The 20,655-nt window shown below is 42.4% G+C and overlaps 1 protein-coding gene across 1 annotated transcript in view; it reads left to right on the top strand.

Annotated features, from left to right (window-relative positions):
- The window catches only part of net, a 159,141-nt gene extending 140,097 nt beyond the window's left edge, over window positions 1–19,044 (top strand). The window contains exon 2 of the mRNA XM_067141421.2: window positions 17,891–19,044. Within this exon, the coding sequence (XP_066997522.1) occupies window positions 17,891–19,044 (1,154 nt within the window). The remainder of the gene's footprint in view (window positions 1–17,890) is intronic.
- Window positions 19,045–20,655: the final 1,611 nt, after the last annotated feature.

The following is a 20,655-nucleotide window of genomic DNA, read 5'->3' as shown; positions in this document are numbered from 1 at the left end:
CGTTTCGACAGGTAGAGCTGGAGGGAGGAGCATTGCACGGTGTTGCCATATTCCTACATTCCTTTCTCCTTCCCTTCGGTTCCGGCTCACTTGTTCGTTTGTTCAGACTACTGTGTTCTGTTGTACGTAACTCAGAAGTGAGAGGTTAGGCAACTCCAAGCAACACAAACCAGCCAGCAGGCTTATCTCCATGGTAACCGCAGTGGGTCCGCCCTCGTTTCCATGGCAACCATACACGTTACTCCCTTCTCCCCACCCAGGCAGGCAATCAACGGACCTCGCTCTAAAAACTGTCAGAATTCATCTTTCAATATTCAATATTTCACAGAAGTTCCCTCCATCTAAATTAAAGTCAGGTGAGCTCGGAAGAGGGTAGCACCAAACCAATGAACTGATGGCCCGAACAACAACATTCATGATAAGGAGAGAAATAGTAAATATTTTCAACACCAGAAAGGGCGCGAAGCTCGGAACATATGAAAAAGTACTGTGGGGACCGCAAGTCCCTTCGAAGAGACTTGGATAATGGACTGAATAAAATTATCCTATGTGGTCATAAAAGTGCAGAAAAGAAGAAGTTGTCCATCCTTAACACGATGTGGTTTTACTTGTATTACACACTGTGCTGGTTTGGTGAAATGCCTCATTAGCGTAGTACAGGCTAATTTGTATCCCAGAGAGCTTGAGAGGGATGCTGAAGTGGGAAGGAGAGACTGTGGAAGAGGGACAGAGTGTTGGTTGTTCCTGAAATATTTCCCCCTAAAGTCTGAAAATGTACATTTCATTCTCATTTGACTGTAGTTGGTAATGAGGGCAAATAAGGTGCACGACTATTTTTATACTTTTATTAATAATTATCATGTTATAATTCCTGAAACATATTCGTGCTAATGAAGAAAACTCTTAACAGTGACTGTAAAATCAAAGAAAACAGAGGCGCTATTAAAGAGAAGAGCCCTAGCCGCACAACATGACCGTGGTCTGTCTGCGTATGTGTTGTTATTGTGTTGATGGGGTGATAGTACCCCCATGAGGAACACTGAAAGTACATAGGTGTGATCTTCATTGAGGTAATCATACTAACGAGGTGTCCGGCTCCATGGCTAAATGGTTAGTGTGCTGACCTTTGGTCCAGGGGTCCCGGGTTCGATTCCCGGCAGAGTCGGGAATTTTAACCATCATTGGTTAATTTCCGTGGCACGGGGGTTGGGTGTATGTGTTGTCTTCATCATCATTTCATCCTCATCAGGACGTGCAGGTCGCCTACGGGAGTCAAATAAAAACACCTGCACCTGGCGAGCCGAACCCGTCCTGGGATACCCCGACATTTCATTTCATATTAACGAGGTTGTTAAGAAAGGTTACAGATCTCTTCACATGGTTATCAGAGTATTTAGAGGTTGTAGTAAAGATGTAAAGTGGAGGGTGTATAAGTCGCTGGTAAGACCGCAGTTAGAGTATGGCACCCTCACCAGGATCATTTGAATCGAGAAGTTGAAAAATTCAAAGGAAAGCAGCACGATTTGTTCTGGGTGATTTCCAACGAAAGAGTTGTGTTAGGAAATTGTTACAAATTTTGGGCTGGGAAGACTTATGAGTAAGGAGACGAGATGCTCAACTACGCGGTATGTTTCAAGCTGTCAGTGGAGAGTTGGCGGGAAATGACATAAGTAGAAGAATGAGCTTGAGTGGAGCTTTTAAAGGTAGGTAAGATCATGATATGAAGATAAAGTTGGAATTCAAGAGGACAAACTGGGACAAGGATTGGAACAAATTATCGAGGGAAATGTTCGATAAATTTCCAAAGTTCTTTAAAAAATGTTTAAGAAAAATCTAGGTAAACAATTGATTGGGAATCTTTCATCTGGACGACAGCCGTAAATGCAGATGATTGATTGATTGATTGATTGATTGATTGATTGATTGATTGATTGATTGATTGATTGATTGATTGATTTTGTTGGTGTCTTATGAAACTAAACCTAATTTTCAAAGTCATTTTGTAAATGATAGTTTAATGCTGTCTAGTGCGGGGGAGGGTGAGAGATAGTGTTCTCGCGATAGTCAGGAGCACTGTACGTATTTGGTTAGGCTGTTTTCACGTTGTCTAAAAATCTATGAGACTGAGAGAAGTTGTAAATACCATCCCCCCTCCCTCCTGCTCCTCCTCCTTTCCTCTATCGATAGCAATGATAGCCTAAACTCGAGGATCAAAACTAATTATTTACAAAGAAACTGTCCCTCTCGTAGGGAGAACAGTTCATGGTGACGATCGTGTTTCTTTGGCAGAAGCAGTGGGTGCTTTTTCTGGGCGGCCGCATCCTGGTGGTGGTGGTGCGATCAGTCGTGCGTGGCTCACGTGCACTCGGCCACTCCAGTGGTGCATGGCGCAAGGCCGCTCATTGATTGGTCCCGCCTCGTAAAAAAACAGACGTAGTAAAAAGTAATCAGTAATGAGGGAGGTAACTCCTACTGAAAGTTGCTTACACTCTCCACAGTCTGTTTCCAGTCGTTCGAATGGGTCAGGAATGGAATGAGTAAAGCCCCCACCTAGCGGCGAGGATAGGAACTGTGCCGGCTGCCGAAGCCTCTCGCACTCTTCTAACTGCCAGATGAGAGTGTTACTGGAATTAAAGATGACAAGAAAAACCGCAGTACCCGGAAAAAAACCTGTCTCGCCTCCGCTTTGTCCAGCACAAATCTCACATGAAGTGACGGGGATTTGAACCACCGAACCCAGCGCCTGAGCCAGGGAGGTTCCATTGCTTATATTCTCAGTATTGTTGTAAAACTTGCCATTGTTGTTCGAGCATTCCAGCAGCTAGAGATGATACAGTGAAAAATCACTTTTCTTAGCAAATAAAATAGCACTCAGTTGATGTGAAAGTGGGAAACCACGGGAAACCATCTTCAAGGCTGGACGGTGTGTTTCGAACGCACAGCCAACTCGCTCGGTAATAAAGCCTCCTACGTAGTTCTTTACATTTTCTACGTTCATTTCAGGGTCTAGGGGGTAATGCAGTGCTCACACTGTAACGAGCTCTCTTGATACTAAGCAGATGAAAAACTGAATAATTGAAACTGAGGGTATCGAAAACAGAACGGATCTTCATTTTTGTTGAACGCCGCACCGGTACAGTCAGGTCTTGTGGCGACGAGGGGATAAAACAGGGCCAGGACAGGGAAGGAGGCGATTATGGCCTTAATTACGGTACAGCCGCAGCATTTGCCAGGTGTGAAAATGGCATACGGCAGTAAAATTGTTCTTAATCCAAAAACGCTGCTAAATAATAAGAAGAACATTTCTCTGGTGTAATTCTTTCAAAATTGTTTGCTAAATTTCTTGATCTTGCAGCACAACATTTAACTTCTGTGTCGGAACACAATAGTTGGAGAGCAATCAAGAAGAACAAGTTCTTTGGCTAAAATATGCTCACGTTTCAACAATAGACAGTTTTGTGCGGATGATGGTCCTGTGCAGGTTGACTAGTTCTCATAGCAAGAAGCGACCACAGAGCGCGTGGTTCAGTAGTCTACGTACCGTTTAAGGGGGAATACTTTTTATTGTTTTACATGAGCAGCCACTTCTTCGGTGTGGGAACATCTACCCTTAACACCCACCTGCGTGGTAATTACCCGTGATCTCTCGCAGCCTTGGCGACAGGTGGTCGTATCAGCTGCGGTTTACTACCTCGCAGAGAAAGAGAATCTACAATCTAGGACCATAAGAGGAAACTAGGATGTGAGCGACACTTGTCAAGCACACTGATGGGGGAAATTTTTACCGTTGTCGAGAGAGATTGATTGGTTTGACGGCAACTACTCGGCAAGGCAAAGCAGAATATTGACCAATGAAAGTTTAATATTTCTTTACAGCTTGTTTAGAAATAAATATAACTTTCTCCTGATTATTCTAATCATTTCTGGAATTGCTGGAGTCATCTTGGCTCGTCTCTCGACTTCAAAAGCAAAAGGATGGATAACCACTATTCTATATTCTACACGAGAGCACTGAAATTGATCGCTAGCATGTGAAGGTATATTATGCGTCAAATTTATATAGGTGACTGACTGGCATCTTCTTATTGTATAAATCTTACAGAGAGATGTAATTACTTTTAGAATTGAATCCAAAAATAATAATAAACTAGAGGACCCATGCTGTTCTGCAGTATTCGTTATAAATAGTCAGATAACTAATCTTGTTATGCCTGTCGTAGTCATATTGTCTTGTCTGCCCTTTTCAATGGTTTTATGAACATTTAATAAGAAGCGCGTTATGGTATGCGGCAGTTCGTAGTCAGAATTCATTCATTCTAACGTGGTAAAAATGTATTCAGATATTCGCTTTCTTATCCTGCACTTCTTGTTGTAAAACTTCGTATTGTGTACAGAAGGCAATGGTATTTTTAATCTCAGTTCTTCCATACAGAACTGTTGTCTTGTGAGCCCATAGGTTAGTCTCTAAGGAGCGTTTCTTGCCAGGCAGAGAACTTTTTTTTTTTAAATTTACAAAGCCTGCTCTCTTTCTAGTGTAGCTAGGTTGTCCTTCGATAGGTGTTCCCAGATACTGTCTAAGGCGTATTCATGATTATACCTCGGATTTTTAGGTCGTAATAGGTTAGAATGCAAAGTAATTTGGTTTGTAGAAAGTGTCATGCAACCCGTTGTACCATGATGTAGGAAGAGTAGCATAAATTCAAAGAGTGCTATAGGCTGTACCTCTAATATCTATGCATATCGCATAGCACAACCGTTGTGCAGTGTAGTGTATACTTGTTACTGGCTTAAGTAAGTTTGCATTCTAACCTATCAGTACCTAATAATCCGGACTCTAGTCATGATGGAGTCTGTTTGTACGTAGGCCTTTTACTCTTAGCAGCATATACGTTTTTAGGAACGCTCTGCCATCTGTTGAATGCATTCGGAAGCTGGGAATGGTTAGAGAATCAAAGAGTATCTATCAGGGAGTAGTATTCTTCCGTGATCAGAGGAAGTGTATACTCTCTGGCTTGCTAGGTAGTAATCAAACATTACTAAGGATGCAAATCATATTTATCAGAATATTAATTAAAGTGTTAGTCGCTTAACAACCCGTTAAGTACAAAATGTATTGCAGGTTAGGGTAAGCTTTCGCCTGCAATTATTGGAGTGATCATTTAAAGGTTTGATTTTATGATTACTCAAAGTTGGCTGTTCTTATAGACCTAGTAATGTCTCATGATTCACCGGCAGGTAATTCCGGAGAGAATACAACAGAAATGAAGCAAATCGGTCCAGTAGAACGGACGGACTGATTTGCCAAAGATAGATGAATACAATTAATAATTATCTACATGTTTTCCAGCCATCTGCTTATGTGCTAATAAAATGATAAATGGACAAGTCTTCCTACAACTGATGGCGATTTTCCTTCGACGTTTCAGGATCGAATCTCGGCACAGACTGTTGTTTGCTCACATGTTTAAGATCTAAGGTGAAAAGAGGAAATAGCAGAAATTCTGAGAAAAAAGGGATTAGTTGTAAGAAGAAGCCCTAGAGAGAGAAGAGTGGTGGAAAATAATGAAGGAAAGAAATACTGATGCCATGGAGTGGCTGTACAAACATCGTAGTGTTGAAATGAATTATTTATGTTTTAATTGCTTTAGTGTTGAAACACCGGATCCCGTGAGATCTCCGAAGTTAAGCAACATTGGGCGTGGTCAGGAGTTGGATGGGTTGCCACGCGCTGTTGGTGGGGGTAAGGGAATAGAGGAACGGAAAGGAACTGGCCACCCTACCGCACGTAAACTCCGGCTCAGGAACACCTCTGCGGAGGTCCGGACCTGCCTTCGGGCAGAATAACCCTTACCTTACCTAATTGCTTTATTGTTTTATGATCATCTTAATTTCAACGTCGTTAAAAGTTGCTTTATGAGCCGGTACAGGAAGAGAAATATGCTTTGTAATGCCACCGTTTTATGTATCATTGTCCGGCTCCATGGCTAAGTGGTTAGCATGCTGGCCTTTGGACCAGGGTGTCCCGGGTTCGATTCCCGGCTGGGTCGGGGATTTTAACCTTCATTGGTTAATTCCAATGGCTCGGGGGGCATTAGAATTCAATCACTCAATCACTACTGATCTGCATCTAGAGCAGTCGCCCAGGTGGCAGATTCCCTATCTGTTGTTTTCCTAGCCTTTTCTTAAATGATTGCAAAGAAATTGGAAATTTATTGAACATCTCCCTTGGTAAGTTATTCCAATCCCTAATTCCCCTTCCTATAAACGAATATTTGCCCCAATTTGTCCTCTTGAATTCCAACTTTATCTCCAAACTAATTCATTCTAAGTATTGCCCCATCCTCACAGACGCGCAGGTTACCTACAGGGCGTCAACTCGAAAGACCTGCACCAGACCTCTTCGGAGGCCACTCGGCGTTATGTATCGTTAATAATAAAACGAGCTTGCAATAGTCATGGCTCCAGTGCGACATTATTACAGTGCTTTGTCGACATTTTAACAACTTGGGTTGCAGCTTCTGTTGCCGTTCTTGCTTCCAAACCATCTTACCTGCAGTTACTATCGAAAACTATTATCCTACATGTCGTTTTCAAATCTTCCTCAGGCCTGATACCTAACAGGCCTATGGCAACGCCGAGCTCAGTGGCTCAGACGGTTGAGGTGCTGGCCTTCTTACCCCAACTTGGCAGGTTCGATCCTGGCTCAAATACTTCAGCCTCGTGTCGGTAGATTTACTGGCACGTAAGCGAACTCCTGCGGGACTAAATTCCGGCACCTCCGAAAACCATAAAAATATTTAGTTTCACAAAGCCAATAACATTATTATTATTATTATTATTATTATTATTATTATTATTATTATTATTATTATTGTTATTTTCATCGTTAGGGCTACTAAGAACTCCGAGATCTAAACGGTTTGTCTTCTTGCGGGCCCACAAGGTTTTCATCCTGTGAGGGTGTGCTTTCTTCTATGCATCAGAATGGACATGCTTTAGTGGAGTTGGGACTTCTTCTTGGTGAACCTGTCTAAGTTTGTGTTTGAGAGGTGCTTGAAGTTCAATGTCTGTTTCTGAGATTCCATACCTTAAAATATCTTTATCGATCTCCATCAAACAAGCAGGAATCGTTTTGAGACTTCTGAAGCAGGATAACGAACGTTTAGAGATTCTTTCAGATGGCAAACTGAAGAGATGAGCGTAAAAAGTTATGCTTATTATAATGTGACCATGTGAGTTTGTATGCCTTCTGGAGTTTTTCCGTTCGTTCTATGTTAGACGCCTTGTTTGGTTCTCCTATTTGTATTATTATTATTATTATTATTATTATTATTATTATTATTATTATTATTCCGGCTCCATGGCTAAATTGTTAGCATGCTGCCTTTTGGTTACAGGTGTCCCGGGTTCGATTCCCGGCAGGGTCGGGAATTTTTAGCCATCATTGGTTAATTTCGCAGGCACGGGAGCTGGGTGTGTGTGACGTCTTCATCATCATTTTATAGTCATCACGACGCGCAGGTCACCTACGGGAGTCAGATCAAAAGACCTGCACTGGCGAGCCGAACGTGTCCTCGGATACTCCCGGCACTAAAAGCCATACGCCATTTCATTATTATTATTATTATTATTATTATTATTATTATTATTATTATTATATGGCAGGCGACTAGAGCATATTTTTATTCTTTTATAATTTGGTTATACGGTACTGTATTTGTAAACAAGTGACATTCAGATTTAAGCCGATCCGTGTAAACCAGTGCTGCAGGTATGGTATATGTTTTTAGCGGCGCGGGCTGGACTAGTGGAACGTGACTGCGGGGACTCCAGTGCCGTGACCGCGCTAGTACGTGATGTTGGTTATGCCGAGTATCAGCCCCAGATGATCTGTTGGTTTACAGAGTGGGAGGGAGGGAGGCAGAAAGGTTTTGATGATTTACTGCGGTCTAGATCGCTTGCACGTTCAGGTGGGTACACACACATATCCACAGCCTGCTTGATGCACGGTAGCCGCGTTCGGCACCAGTAGCTGGTACTACTGCCTTCATGTGGAGTTGAAAACTCTGAGTTAGAAGTCTTATATTTCTCTTCTTCTACCTAGTAGTAATAATAGGAATAAAGTTTGGAAACCAGTGGTGAGCTTAGGATCGTGTTGATGGATTTTGAAACTCGAAAAGGAGGACACGATAATGATAATCGTAATAAAATGTGATGTTATAAAGGTAGGCCAATAATACTGTAGATAGATTACGTTGTTAGCGATGCTAAAAATTGTCTCAAGAGTTGCTCATGTTACTCTTATTCAAGATATGATTCGAGAGTGACAGCCGAGTGGCATTGTGGCTGACTGCTCACCAAGGTGGCCGCGTTCAAATTCCGTGAGATTTTCGAAATTATGTGGCACATCCACGTGGTTTGGATTCCATGTCAATTTTTTTTTTTACGATTGGCTTTACGTCGCACCGACACAGATAGGTCTTATGGCGACGAAGGTATAAGAAAGGCCTAGGAGTAGGGAGGAAGCGGCCGTGGCCTTAATTAAGGTACGGCCCCAGCATTTGTCTGGTGTGAAAATGGGAAATCACGGAAAACCATCTTCAGGGCTGCCGACAGTGGGGTTTGAACCCACTATCTCCCGGATGCAAGCTCATATGCGCGCGCCCCTAACCGCACGGCCAACTCGCCCGGTCCATGTCAAACTAGAGGCCCTTTGAGTATGATTTCGATACTCACGTAAAATTACAAGCTTGATTACTTTTAAATATGACTAATTTAACCTTAGTTTACAGATATTTGGCTGTTTGGGCACAAACAAATAGTAGTCTAAACAGGAATCTCGACACGAATAAAGTGCCTGTACATTACTCTTCTTATTTCTATTGTTCGTTTGTTTATGAGTTTCTTTCAGCACTAATATGCCGATTTAATTTATGAAAACATAGACCCGCATTAAAATGCGTTCGTATTGATTTTCAGACCGGCTGACGTAGGAATCAAGATGACTGACATAGGTAACTGAAAAAAATTCAAAGGGAAGCAGCACGGTTTGTTCTGGATGATTTCCGACAAAGGAGTAGTGTTATTAAAATGTTGCAACTTTGGGTTGGGAAGACTTGGGAGTAAGGAGACGAGATGTTCGATTAGGTGGTATGTTTCGAGCTGTCAGTGGAGAGATGACGTGAAAAGTGACATTAGTAGACGAATAAGTTTGTGAGTTGTGTTTTTTGAAAGTAGGAATTATCACAATATGAAGATAACGTTGGAATTCAAGATCACACATAGTTATCTATAGGAAGAGGAGTTAAGGGATTGGAATAATTTACCAAGGGAGATATTGAATACATTTCCAAATTCTTTGCAGGTATTTAATAAAAGACTAGTTAAACAACAGATAGGGAATCTGCCACCTGAGCCACTGCCCTAAATAAAGATCAGTAGTGATTAATGATTGATTGATTGTTCTAGTGCAATTTAATTTTCTAACTTTAGATATGTGTTAGTTATGCTAATGTCTTTGGCAGACGCCAAGGAGTCAGAATTTAGTCTCCAAGGTGTTACCTAACGTACAAGAAGCCAAATTATACGGGGCTGTCGTATTTAAGTACTGTACTCTTAAACGCCACCGACCTCAGCTAGGATCGAACCTGCTGTTCTGAGAATATAAGGCAAACAACTCACAACTGACTGCGATCGTAATTATGTGATTGAAGGTGAATTTGGAACATATCCAAGATAATTAGACTTTACGCAAAGAGCAAGACCATTCCGAGGGCAAAATTACCTTCTGTCTACTGTGGAGGTATACCCTACATTAGTAAGATAACTGCTAGATATACTGTACTTGGACTAATTGGGACCAAAGCCTCTCAGGAGGAGAATACATGCAAGACGAAAACGAAACATAGAAGTACTCAAAATTCCCTCTTATTCTGGAGTACAATACAGCGTGTGTTCCGTAACACTTTATATTCGACAAAATTTCTTTCCACCATGCCGCGCATCGTGCGACTAATTAAGCATTATTCGTTACATACAACTCGAGACTGAGTTGGTGTGAAAGAGAGAAGAAAATAAGTCTCACCTTCGACATAGCCCGTGTAAATGTCATATGCACCGACTGAGATGTGAAAGCAGGTCGTAGCGGTGAATGACAAACCGTCTTGTGTGACGCACGGAATGCAAGCTCAGCAACCCCGTTTCCCTACTGGATAAGCTACTGGCTGTTCTGTTATGTATGGAGTGTTGCATACATCTCCGGAATATTCCCAACCAAGGACCAGAAAATGTTTCGCTTTTAGATGTTCGTCACATCGTACAGTGCGTTACTTTCTTACGTGCACTGTGGTAAGGTCAAACATTTCCGCCTTAACAAGTATTAGTAAAAGTTAAAATTGTTGAAGCCCAGCAAGCATTTGCTAATGTTCAAGTACTTTGTGCTCCGATAAAATTAGCCTCCAAGTGAAGGAAAAGATCAATGAATGGACTATAGCACTGAATGGGGCGGCCTAGGACCTGCAACATTAAAGAGATCACATGATGCATTTGAACTATGGTACTGTAGCAGAATTTTGAGAATAAGCTAGACAAAGAAGATAATAACAATGTTATCGGCTTTACGTCCCACTAACTACTTTTCCCCACTGTCGGCAGCCATGAAGATGGTTTTCCGTGGTTTCCCATTTTCAACCCCAGGCAAATGCTGTGGCTGTACGTTAATTAAGGCCACGGCCGCTTCCTTCCCACTCCTAGGTCTCCCGTATCCCATCGTCGCCATAAGACCTATCCGTGTCGGTGCGACGTAAAACAGATTTTTAAAAACTACTTTTTCGGTTTTGGGAGGCTCTCTAGGTGCTGGAATTTAGTCCCGCAGGAGTTCTTTTACGTGGCAGTAAATCTACCGACACGAGGCTGACGTATTTAAGCACCTTCAAATACCACCGGTGAGCCAGGATCGAACCTGCCAATTTAGGGTGTGAAGGCCAGCGCTTCAACCGTCTGAGCTACTCAGCGATTTACAAAGAAGATCAACGAATTTGCAAAATGTTAATTTCTCCGTTACGCCGAAAAGCCTTGATCATGGATATGTTTTGGGGCTCAGAAGACGAGAGAGCGGGTACAGATTCTTTGGTAGTTCCCCTTTTAGTAGCCGCGTACGACATGCAGGGTGTACAGATAATGTATCCTTTCACTCCGCCCACATGGGAGATAAATAGTTCCAATAAATCGAAAGAAATACGTAGCATCATGATCTACTGTACGTCCAACAATATGGCAGCTGATCCAGCACACAACATTCCCATGGCATATCACAAGATAGCACCACCTACAAGATCTTCGTCCAACAATATGGCAGCTGATCCAGCACACAACATTCACATGGAATATCACAAGATAGCACCACCTACAAGATCTTCGTCCAACAATATGGCAGCTGATCCAGCACACAACATTCACATGGAATATCACAAGATAGCACCACCTACAGGATCTTCGTCCAACAAAATGGCTGCTGATCCAGCACACAACATTCCCATGCCATATAACAATAGTCCGCACTTATCGAGATTTTCGTTCAACAAAATGGTCGCTGATTTAGCACACAGTTTTAAGGCCATAAGTCATGTTCGCAGGATATGAATTATGAAAAAAATCTGCTGCCTTCGATAACATTGCTGTGTGCAAGGGGCTTTGCTGTGACCAAACGAAACTCCACACAAAGACAGTGGAAACTCGTTTAAAGCACGGCAGCATTTGTACCTCTGTATATAGAAGGCAAAGTTCTGGTACACGGTGATGAAGTGAAGAATATGATGACGAAGGCTTAACATGGTGTCCTTTAAGAAATATGGCTGGAAACTACGTCGAAGAAAAATCATCCAGAGGAAGACCCAGGACAGCTTTAGTAAAACACATCTGTGAAAATGTTAAAAAATATCCTCAGTCTGTTTGCAGTCATTCGACCGGGTCAGGAATGGAATGAAGCCAGCTCCCATCTAGGGACGATGATAGCAATTGTGCTGGCTGCCGAAACCTGTCGCACTCCTCTGCGGCAATGATTAATGATGACAGATGAAATTAAATGATACTTGAGAGTGTTGCTGGAATGAAAGATGAGATGAAAAACCGAAGTTCCCGGAGAAAAATCTGTCCCGCCTCCGCTTTGTCCAGCACAAATCTCACATTGAGTGACCGAGATTTGAACCGCGGAAACCAGCGATGAGAGGCCGCCGCACTGCCGCCTGAACACGAAGACTCCCTTTGTGAAGATGTTAACTTATCTAAATATTAAAAAATGAATGCTTGTTAAGTTTGTTATATTTTATTAGGTCTATTTTTTTTCTACAAGCTGCTTTACGTCGCATCGACACACCTAGGTATCATGGCGACGATGGGATAGGAAAGGGTTAGGAGTGGGAAAGAAGTGAGCGTGCCTTTAATTAAGGTATAGCCCTAGCATTTGCCTGATGTGAAAATGAGAAACCACGGAAAACCATGTTCAGGGTTGCCGACAGTGGGATTCGAACCCACTGTGTCCCGAATACAAGCTCACAGCTGCGGGCCCTTAACCGCACGGCCAACTCGCTCGGTATATGAAGATTTCATCCTTCTTAATCCTTTTACCCTCCAGGGTTGGTTTTTCCCTCGGACTCAGCCAGGGATCACACCTCTGCCGCCTCAAGGTTAGTGTCCTGGAGCATGAGACATTGGGTCAGGGGCCAAAACTGTGGAGGAGGACCAGTACCTCGCCCAGACTGCCTCACGTGCTATGCTGAATAGGGATCTTGTGGAGGGATGGGAAGATTGGAAGGAATGGACAAGGAAGAGAGAAGGAAGCGGCCGTGACCTTAAGTTAGGTACTATCCCGGTATTTGCCTTGAGGAAAAGTCGCAAACCACGGAAAACCATTTCCAGGATGGCGAGGTGGGAATCGAACCCCCTCTACTCATTTGACAACCCCGTTCCAGCCCTCAAATTTCGGGGCAGAGCCGCGAATCGAACCCGGGCTTCCGGGGATGGCAGCTATGCACGGCAACCACTATACCACAAAGGCGGACAAGGAGATGTATTAGTGGTGATGATAGCAATGACTCTGATGACTAGAATCACTTCCATAATATTCCGTCTGCTGCTCATGACATAGAACGTTCTTGAAACGACTGGCAAGGAAGCGTGCCCATGTTGTGAGCATATCGAGTCTAACGAGGTGAGTGGGGTGAGAAGGGGGGGGGGGGGAGGGGGCACTGCGTCAAAAATCAAACCCGGTGGCACGCGTGACCAAGCTGAGCATAGCCGCCCGATTAGCGCGCCTGCCCTCCGCCCCTCGTCGCGCTACAGCTGTGGTTAGCGCTTACACCACGCCACACTGAGTTCACAGGCTAGAACTGCCTGATAAATTGTAATACACTGCTTATAACACATCCGATAATAATTAGCATTTCACGCTGCAGTTACAGATAATCACTTACCTGAACATGTGTTATTATGAAGGGGACGCCTCTTCTGCACTTCACTGTAGCACCACTTCCATCTGAACAGATATAGCAAAGAAGTGTGAGTAAACTGCGTAATATCCACTCGTTGTAGTCCTGTATTTCAACATTAATAATAATAATAATAATAATAATAATAATAATAATAATAATAATAATTTTACTCTTGAACTTTTCACAATTACTTGCGGTCACATTTTCATGTGGATTAAGGGAAGTCATAATGTTGTATCTCGTCAGTGTTAAAATGGCTGAATAAATGAACCTTTTTCTCACTAGCCATTGAATGTACAAAGATAATTTTTTAACATAATGTTAACTTATGTCTTTTGCATGCACTGAACTAGAATAGCTTTAAAATATATGCTAGAAAGAAAGTTATGATTTTATAAAAATATTCCCCAATTTTAATATTTATTCTGCAGTTATGTTATTATAAGAAATAAACTATTTAAGAAATGTCAACCAAAGTTGATCCATACCCCCACAACATTATCACAAATATTTGGTAAACATTTCGTGGAAATGCACGCAGTAGCTTCTGAGAAAAGGGAGCATTTGTTTCAGAAAAAGTGATTTTGAATTAATTGCATTTAAAAGTTTCGGTAAAGCTCACCTACAGCACAATAGAAGCTTTAAAATCCTCCGCCGAAACAACACTGCATCTTGCGATTGCAGCTCCAGCAAGGCAACCAACTAATAAAACAGATATTTCTCTTCAAATCATGCCAAACCACAGCCTTCTAGATTTAATACTCCTTGAGATATGCGTAAATCGGTGATACATTGCACAAAACGTGTCTTGAGTAGAAGTGTATTATATCAAGTAAACTCGTGTTCTCATCCTAAGGTGGTGCAGTTCTTGTCAGGCACACCCACAATGGAGGCGAACTGCATGTACCATTTCGACCACATACCAGCCCTCCTGCCATTCTTAAATTTCTGGCAGTACCCAGAATCGAACCTGGGACTGCGAGGACGGCATCTAACAACACAAACCGTTTCGCTACGGAGGCGTACATATAAATTATTTAAAATAGTAAATATTCAAATATTTGAATGAAACATATGCCACATTAAATAGAATGGTTCACACGTTAATAAAATATAGAAAAAAAATGAACAATTTAAAAATTTTCCATTTTGGACCTTTACGACTTTCCTTAAACCCAGTTTTACGGCCAGATGTTCTTCCAGATGCCAACCCTATGTAAAGGAATGTATCTACTGTTGCGTGTTTCTCTGGTGGTTGGTAGTATGTATACCGTATATGAGTATTTGTGTATTAAGACGAGCACAAGTATTCAGTTCCCGAGCCAGAGGAATTAACCATACGCATTTACAATCCCCGGCCCGACTGGGAATCGAACTCAGGGCAGTCTAAACCGAAAGCCGTCCGGCCCCGCGGTGTAGGGGGCAACGCATCCGCTTGTCAACCGGCGGTACCGGGTTCGATTCCCGGCCGGTTTAGTGGTTTTTAATTGTAAATGATTAATATCCCTGGCCAGGGGACTTGGGTGTTTGTATCGTCCTTAGCATTCCTTTCCTCACATTCAACACTTTACACTTCCGCCATTTTCAAAATACACGCAGGTTTCTCACATATGGTGCAAATAGGGGCAAAAGATCTTTCTAGGTCTACGCCCGGAACAAATAGCATTAAAAAAAAAAACCTGAAAGCCAGTATGTCCATCATTCAGCGACGAGACCCCGGGTTTGATTGCCGGCCAGGTCAGACATTATACTGGGCTGAGGGGATTCACTCGTCAGTCTCATGCGCCCAACTGATATGCGAGACAGTGGACGCGGTCGTTAAAGCCAGGTAGTATGGCTGAGGATAACTATGTGACACTCCGATGTTTGCTGGCCCTATCTGTCAAAACGCTTCTTTTAATATTACGGGTACAATTGTTAGTGGAAGACATTTCTTGTTCGTTTCGACTCAGTTAATTTGAAAGTCTTACGTTCTTCTCCTGTCTTCTTCTTCTTCATTTGATACCGTTTTTTTTCCTACACCTGTGGGGTCACGGGTGCGAACTGCGTCGCACATGGGGATTTGGCTCTGTTTTACGATCGGATACCCTTCCTGACGCCAACCCTATATGGAGGGATGTAATCACTAATACGTGTTTCTGTGGTGGTTGTTAGTGTGGTTTGTTGTCTGAATATGATGAGAGTGTTGGGGCGGACACATACACCCAGTCCCCGAGCCAGAAGAATTAATCAGAACCTATTAAAATCCCCGACCCGGCCGAGAATCGAACCCGGGACCCTCTGAACCGAAGGCCAGTACGCTGACCATTCAGCCAACGAGTCGAAAATACGTTCTTCTGTCTGTCGAAACTGAAAATGTTGTTAAGGTGTTTATTTTTTAAGGTATAATCTGTTATTAAGTTATATGTTTTCCTTTTCGGATATTGTCTTCATTTTTTAATTCACAAATTAGTTTCAACCGACTCAAGGACCTAAGTTATAATATTTTAAAAAAGCGGTATATTACATTCAAAATAACATAATTCTTCATTCTTCACAGCCATTCTACCTTAATTCATATTTCAAATACCTCTCATCCTATCACACGCAGTCTTAACACTAGATCTACTAATAATTCCATCTTTGATTTACCTACCCATAGAACTGCCATGTCCGATAATTCATTGACAGTACTTACCTGCCGTGAGTGGAACCTCCTTCCCCGAAAGTTTTTTTCTATTTGCTTTACGTCACACCGACACACATAGGTCTTATGGCGACGATGGGATAGGAAAGGCCTAGGAATGGGAAGGAAGCGGCTGTGGCCTTAAGGTACATTCCCAAAATTTGCCTGGTGTGAAAATGGGAAACCATGGAAAATCATCTTCAGGGCTGCCGACAGTTGGGGTTCGAACCCACTATCTCCCGGATGCAAGCTCACAGCTGCGCGCCCCTAACCGCGCGGCCAACTCGCCCGGTCCTTCCCCAAAAGTATCAGAGGGTTAAGCGCTATTCGCACTTTCAAAGAAGCACTTTGGAAACATTTTAATGCACCAATAAGGAACATGTGTAAACTTGATGGTGCTACTCACAACCATTCTATTTATTTATTTATTTATTTATTTATTTATTTATTTATTTATTTATTTATTTATTTATTCAGGATCAGCAACAGCATAACGCCGAATTACAAAGATCCGAGCTATGTACAGTAGATATTAATCTAAAATGAAAGATGTATAAATATTAACAAAGTACACAAATATACACAATAAAAACTGTACAATCCTTTATACTACATATTTTCATAAACAACGGCATAAACAAAGGAAAATACATTTAAATACAAGAGAAGAGACAGGAAAGAACTAGATAGAAAATGTAATTATGTCAGAAACATGTGACAGAAGGAAGGAAACGATACGAAGATGTCTAGGTTATTGTTGACAAGGTATTAAACATCGCTGGAATACGTGCAGATAAGGAGCTTTAGGTGAGAGAAAGCCGGGAGTAAGGAATGTGGAATAGGGTCTTCATTCTGGTACTACGGGATGGGACGTGGAGGGGGAATAAAGAAACTAATTCTGGAGACCTAAATAAACCATTAGCTGCTCTGTATAGCAGCTTTAGGTCGGCTACTTTCGTCCGAGCAGAAAGAGTTTTGAGTTTTATTTTTCCCTCACGGATGCCGTCTTAGAAGTTTAGTTAAACATTCTTAATCGTTTTATTTTTCAAATATTGTTAAATTTTATGCACTACCTCTTTTTTTTACGTGTAGGATATTAGTTTTAATTTATTTCAACTTAATGTAATATCAGCATTCATCATTTTGTATTGTTAATTTAATTTGCATTTAATCTAATTATTGTAACGTAATATATCGACGGCTTACTTGTAAAACCTCGTATCTTGCAATGCTCTTCCTACCCATTATTTTCCTTAAGGCTGGCCACGCCTCCCAGCCACATATTGATATGCAGTTCATTGGAACAAATTTCGTTGTGTTCATTTTCCTATGCTATTTTTGAAGGAAATTGAACCTTAAAGGCATTATACTGTAGGAGAGCGTAAATACGTGATGCAAACAACATCCCTACTATACAGTATGGTAAGGTCCATTTTCCTTTACACATCAGCATAGGAAATTGAACACAATGAAACTTGTTGTGATGGACTGCATGTCCATATGTGGCCGGGAGGCGTGGCCAGCCTTAAGGAAGGTAATGCGTAGGAAGAGCATCGGGACATACGAGGTTTTAGAAGTAAGCCGTCGATATGTATATTTCAATGCCTGGTTACACGGCAGAAAAGGCCTGAAGGCCGTAATCTTGCCAGGTAAAATAAAACATTACTACTACTACTACTACTACTACTACTACTACTACTACTACTACTAAAACATATTGTCCCTCTTTTTGTTATAGGTGTAGTAAATATGGCGGCGGTGGAGAGGGATGCCGGATTTTGTTCCGGCGGCGACGACGAGGAGGTTGAGGACGACCTGCAGTCTCCCACGGACGTCAGCGAAGACAGTGTGGAGGTGAAGGTGTTGCCCATCAGCTTGCGAAACAAGAACAAACGCAAGTGTGCAGAGCCCCGCAAAGTGTCCAACGAAGAAGCTGGTCCCTACAAGAAGCGACGGGGACACTTCGAAACGAAGAAGGTCCTCGAAGATGACTGCAGTGCCGAAGTGGCATCCAGAGGGAGTGCCACAAGTCCGTTCAGACCTTGGAGCCATCATGCACCACCTCAAGATCACCCTCGCCTTTGCCCCGTCCCTTCGCCCTCAACTTCACCTAAGTGTTCATCCACATGTGTTGGAACCTCTTCACCTAATGCACCTCAGTACAACGACCGTGTACCTGCCTTGCACCAGCAAGAAGAACCTCTCTCATTGGTGCTCAAGAACAGTGGTGACGTAGTACCTCAGAGGAGAGATAGAAGAGTTAGTGACAGTCCTAGGTTAAGGTTGGTATCGGAAGAAAAAAGACCGAAGAGGATCGATCTGCCGTCCTCATCGTCTGTAGGGGACTTGACTGTAAGTGCTCCCATTTCCCGTAGTGCTCATAGGACGTTACCTAGTGATGACAGGTTACTAGTTGAAGACCTTAGTGGACATAAAAGTCAGCCAAGGACTAAATTCAGTGTAGAATCTTTATTAAGTGCAGGTGGCTCTAGGGGTCCGGAAGTTGACTCTAGACCTGGCCCATCTTCCTCAGCGTCCACGTCGAGCGAAGGCAAGAAGATGTCCTCGAGCCCTGGAGGTCAGCAGAGGAACTATAAGAACATGACTCGTGAGAGGAGGATCGAGGCGAATGCGCGGGAGCGGACGCGTGTCCACACGATCAGCGCGGCCTTCGACACGCTCCGAAGAGCCATCCCCGCCTACTCTCACAACCAGAAGCTGAGCAAGTTGTCCGTGCTCCGCATTGCGTGTTCCTACATTTTGACCCTGTCGCGCGTAGCCGGTGCGGACTACAGCATCGACCAAAGCGAGCCTTCCTTGGCCGAGTGTGTTGATCTCGTGTCTCGAACCATCCAGACTGAGGGGAAGCTTCGAAAGAAGAAAGATGACTGAGAAGATCAACTTCCTGCACATTACTCTTCTTTTGAGAACAGAGGAGAGATTAGAAACTGCAAGTACTTGGTAACTTTTTCGTTGGTGGTATGACTCCCAGTGAATACACTGAACCCGCAACTTACAGCGTTATCAAAGACGAAAGAGCTGAAATTGTTATCGCTCTCTGAGCAGATATGTCGTTATTAATAACGGTAATGGTTGTTTGTTGTTGTTTGTTTCAAGAAATTCATTCCCCTCCCTGAAGAGGAGGGGTGGGCCACCTAGAGGGTAACGTCTTCTCTCTGCCCAGGAGGGTTGAAGGGAGTAACGGTAATGAATGTCCGTCTTAGTAACTACATTTATAATTTGCGAACAGGCTAAGGTGGAGGAATTTTATCACTCAGGTAAATCTGCCGACACAAGGCTGGTATTGAAACCCTCAAATGCTCTCGGACAGAGCTGGGATCGAAAGCACCCCCTTGGACTCAAAAAGCCATTCAGTCCGACTAATTACTTTTTGCTATGGTTGACACTGCCAGTTGATACATTGTGTGGTAATTCAGCCGCTTCCCGGCAGATGTCTTCACAGACAGTTAGTTCAACATCAAAAACCTGTATGAGATTCTCTCACGTGTAGACCATTCCACCTGAAGCGATTAGTACATCTGTCCGGAGAGTGGGAAATTCTAATCCTGACGACTGGTAATATTTTTTCAGTTCTTTCGTCGTAGATAAATGCTACTTTAAGAGACTCTATTATCTATAGCTTTTTTTAAAAGTTTTTGAGCTATGTTGGTAAAACTTTTTCCTTGTTGACCAGAGCCCTTAGACAGTAACAGGTTAGAACGCAAACTTACTCAAGGGAGTAGCAAGTGCACTGTAGCCTGCACAACGGGTATGCTATGAGATTTGCATAAACAGTAGGGTTCGACCCATAAGAACCTCTAGATTTTATGTTACTCTCACTACATTACGAAACAACAGGCTAAACGACACTTCCTAGCAACAAAATTACTTTGCATTCGGACCTGTTACTGCTAGAAATTTGGTGTTTAGTAATGACGTTGTTGATCTACAAGGACGTACATTCTACTCATATTGCCACAGCTCCTAATATCCATTTTGGACGAAAATAAATTGATTGTTTGACAGAAACATGGGTAGCCAGATGTTAAATGTACCTTTCCTTCACGGAAGTAACCACAATAAAGATGTACCTTCTTCCTAAGCCTCTCTTTTCCAATTCTGTCAAAGTGTTTCTGCACTGGTTACTTTAACAATTCCCTCTGTGAAATGAAACGATGCGTTCTGAATGCAGAACAGGAGTCGCAGTATACTTGCAGTTTCTAATCTCATCCTTGCTTCTGACTGATAGTGAATAAGCCACTATTCTGTACAAACATATTGTTTTCTTTCTTCATGCTTTACTAATGATGTATATGCCAAATGATTTTACACTCAGATTAATTATTCAGATTTAAAAATGAAACTGTATCATGTCATTTGACATACCTTCCATGGAAAATAGTATATTTGTTGTTTAGTTCTTAGAACGATACTCATTGGATCAAGAATCCACTAGCTCTAACTAACATGTTAATAATTGTTAGGTATAAAGTAGGTGTAGAC

This window comes from Anabrus simplex, chromosome 1 (genome assembly GCF_040414725.1).
Source record: "Anabrus simplex isolate iqAnaSimp1 chromosome 1, ASM4041472v1, whole genome shotgun sequence".
Lineage (NCBI taxonomy): Eukaryota > Metazoa > Arthropoda > Insecta > Orthoptera > Tettigoniidae > Anabrus > Anabrus simplex.
Note: the sequence above shows the minus strand (reverse complement) of the source record. Positions and strands in the feature narration are given on the sequence as shown.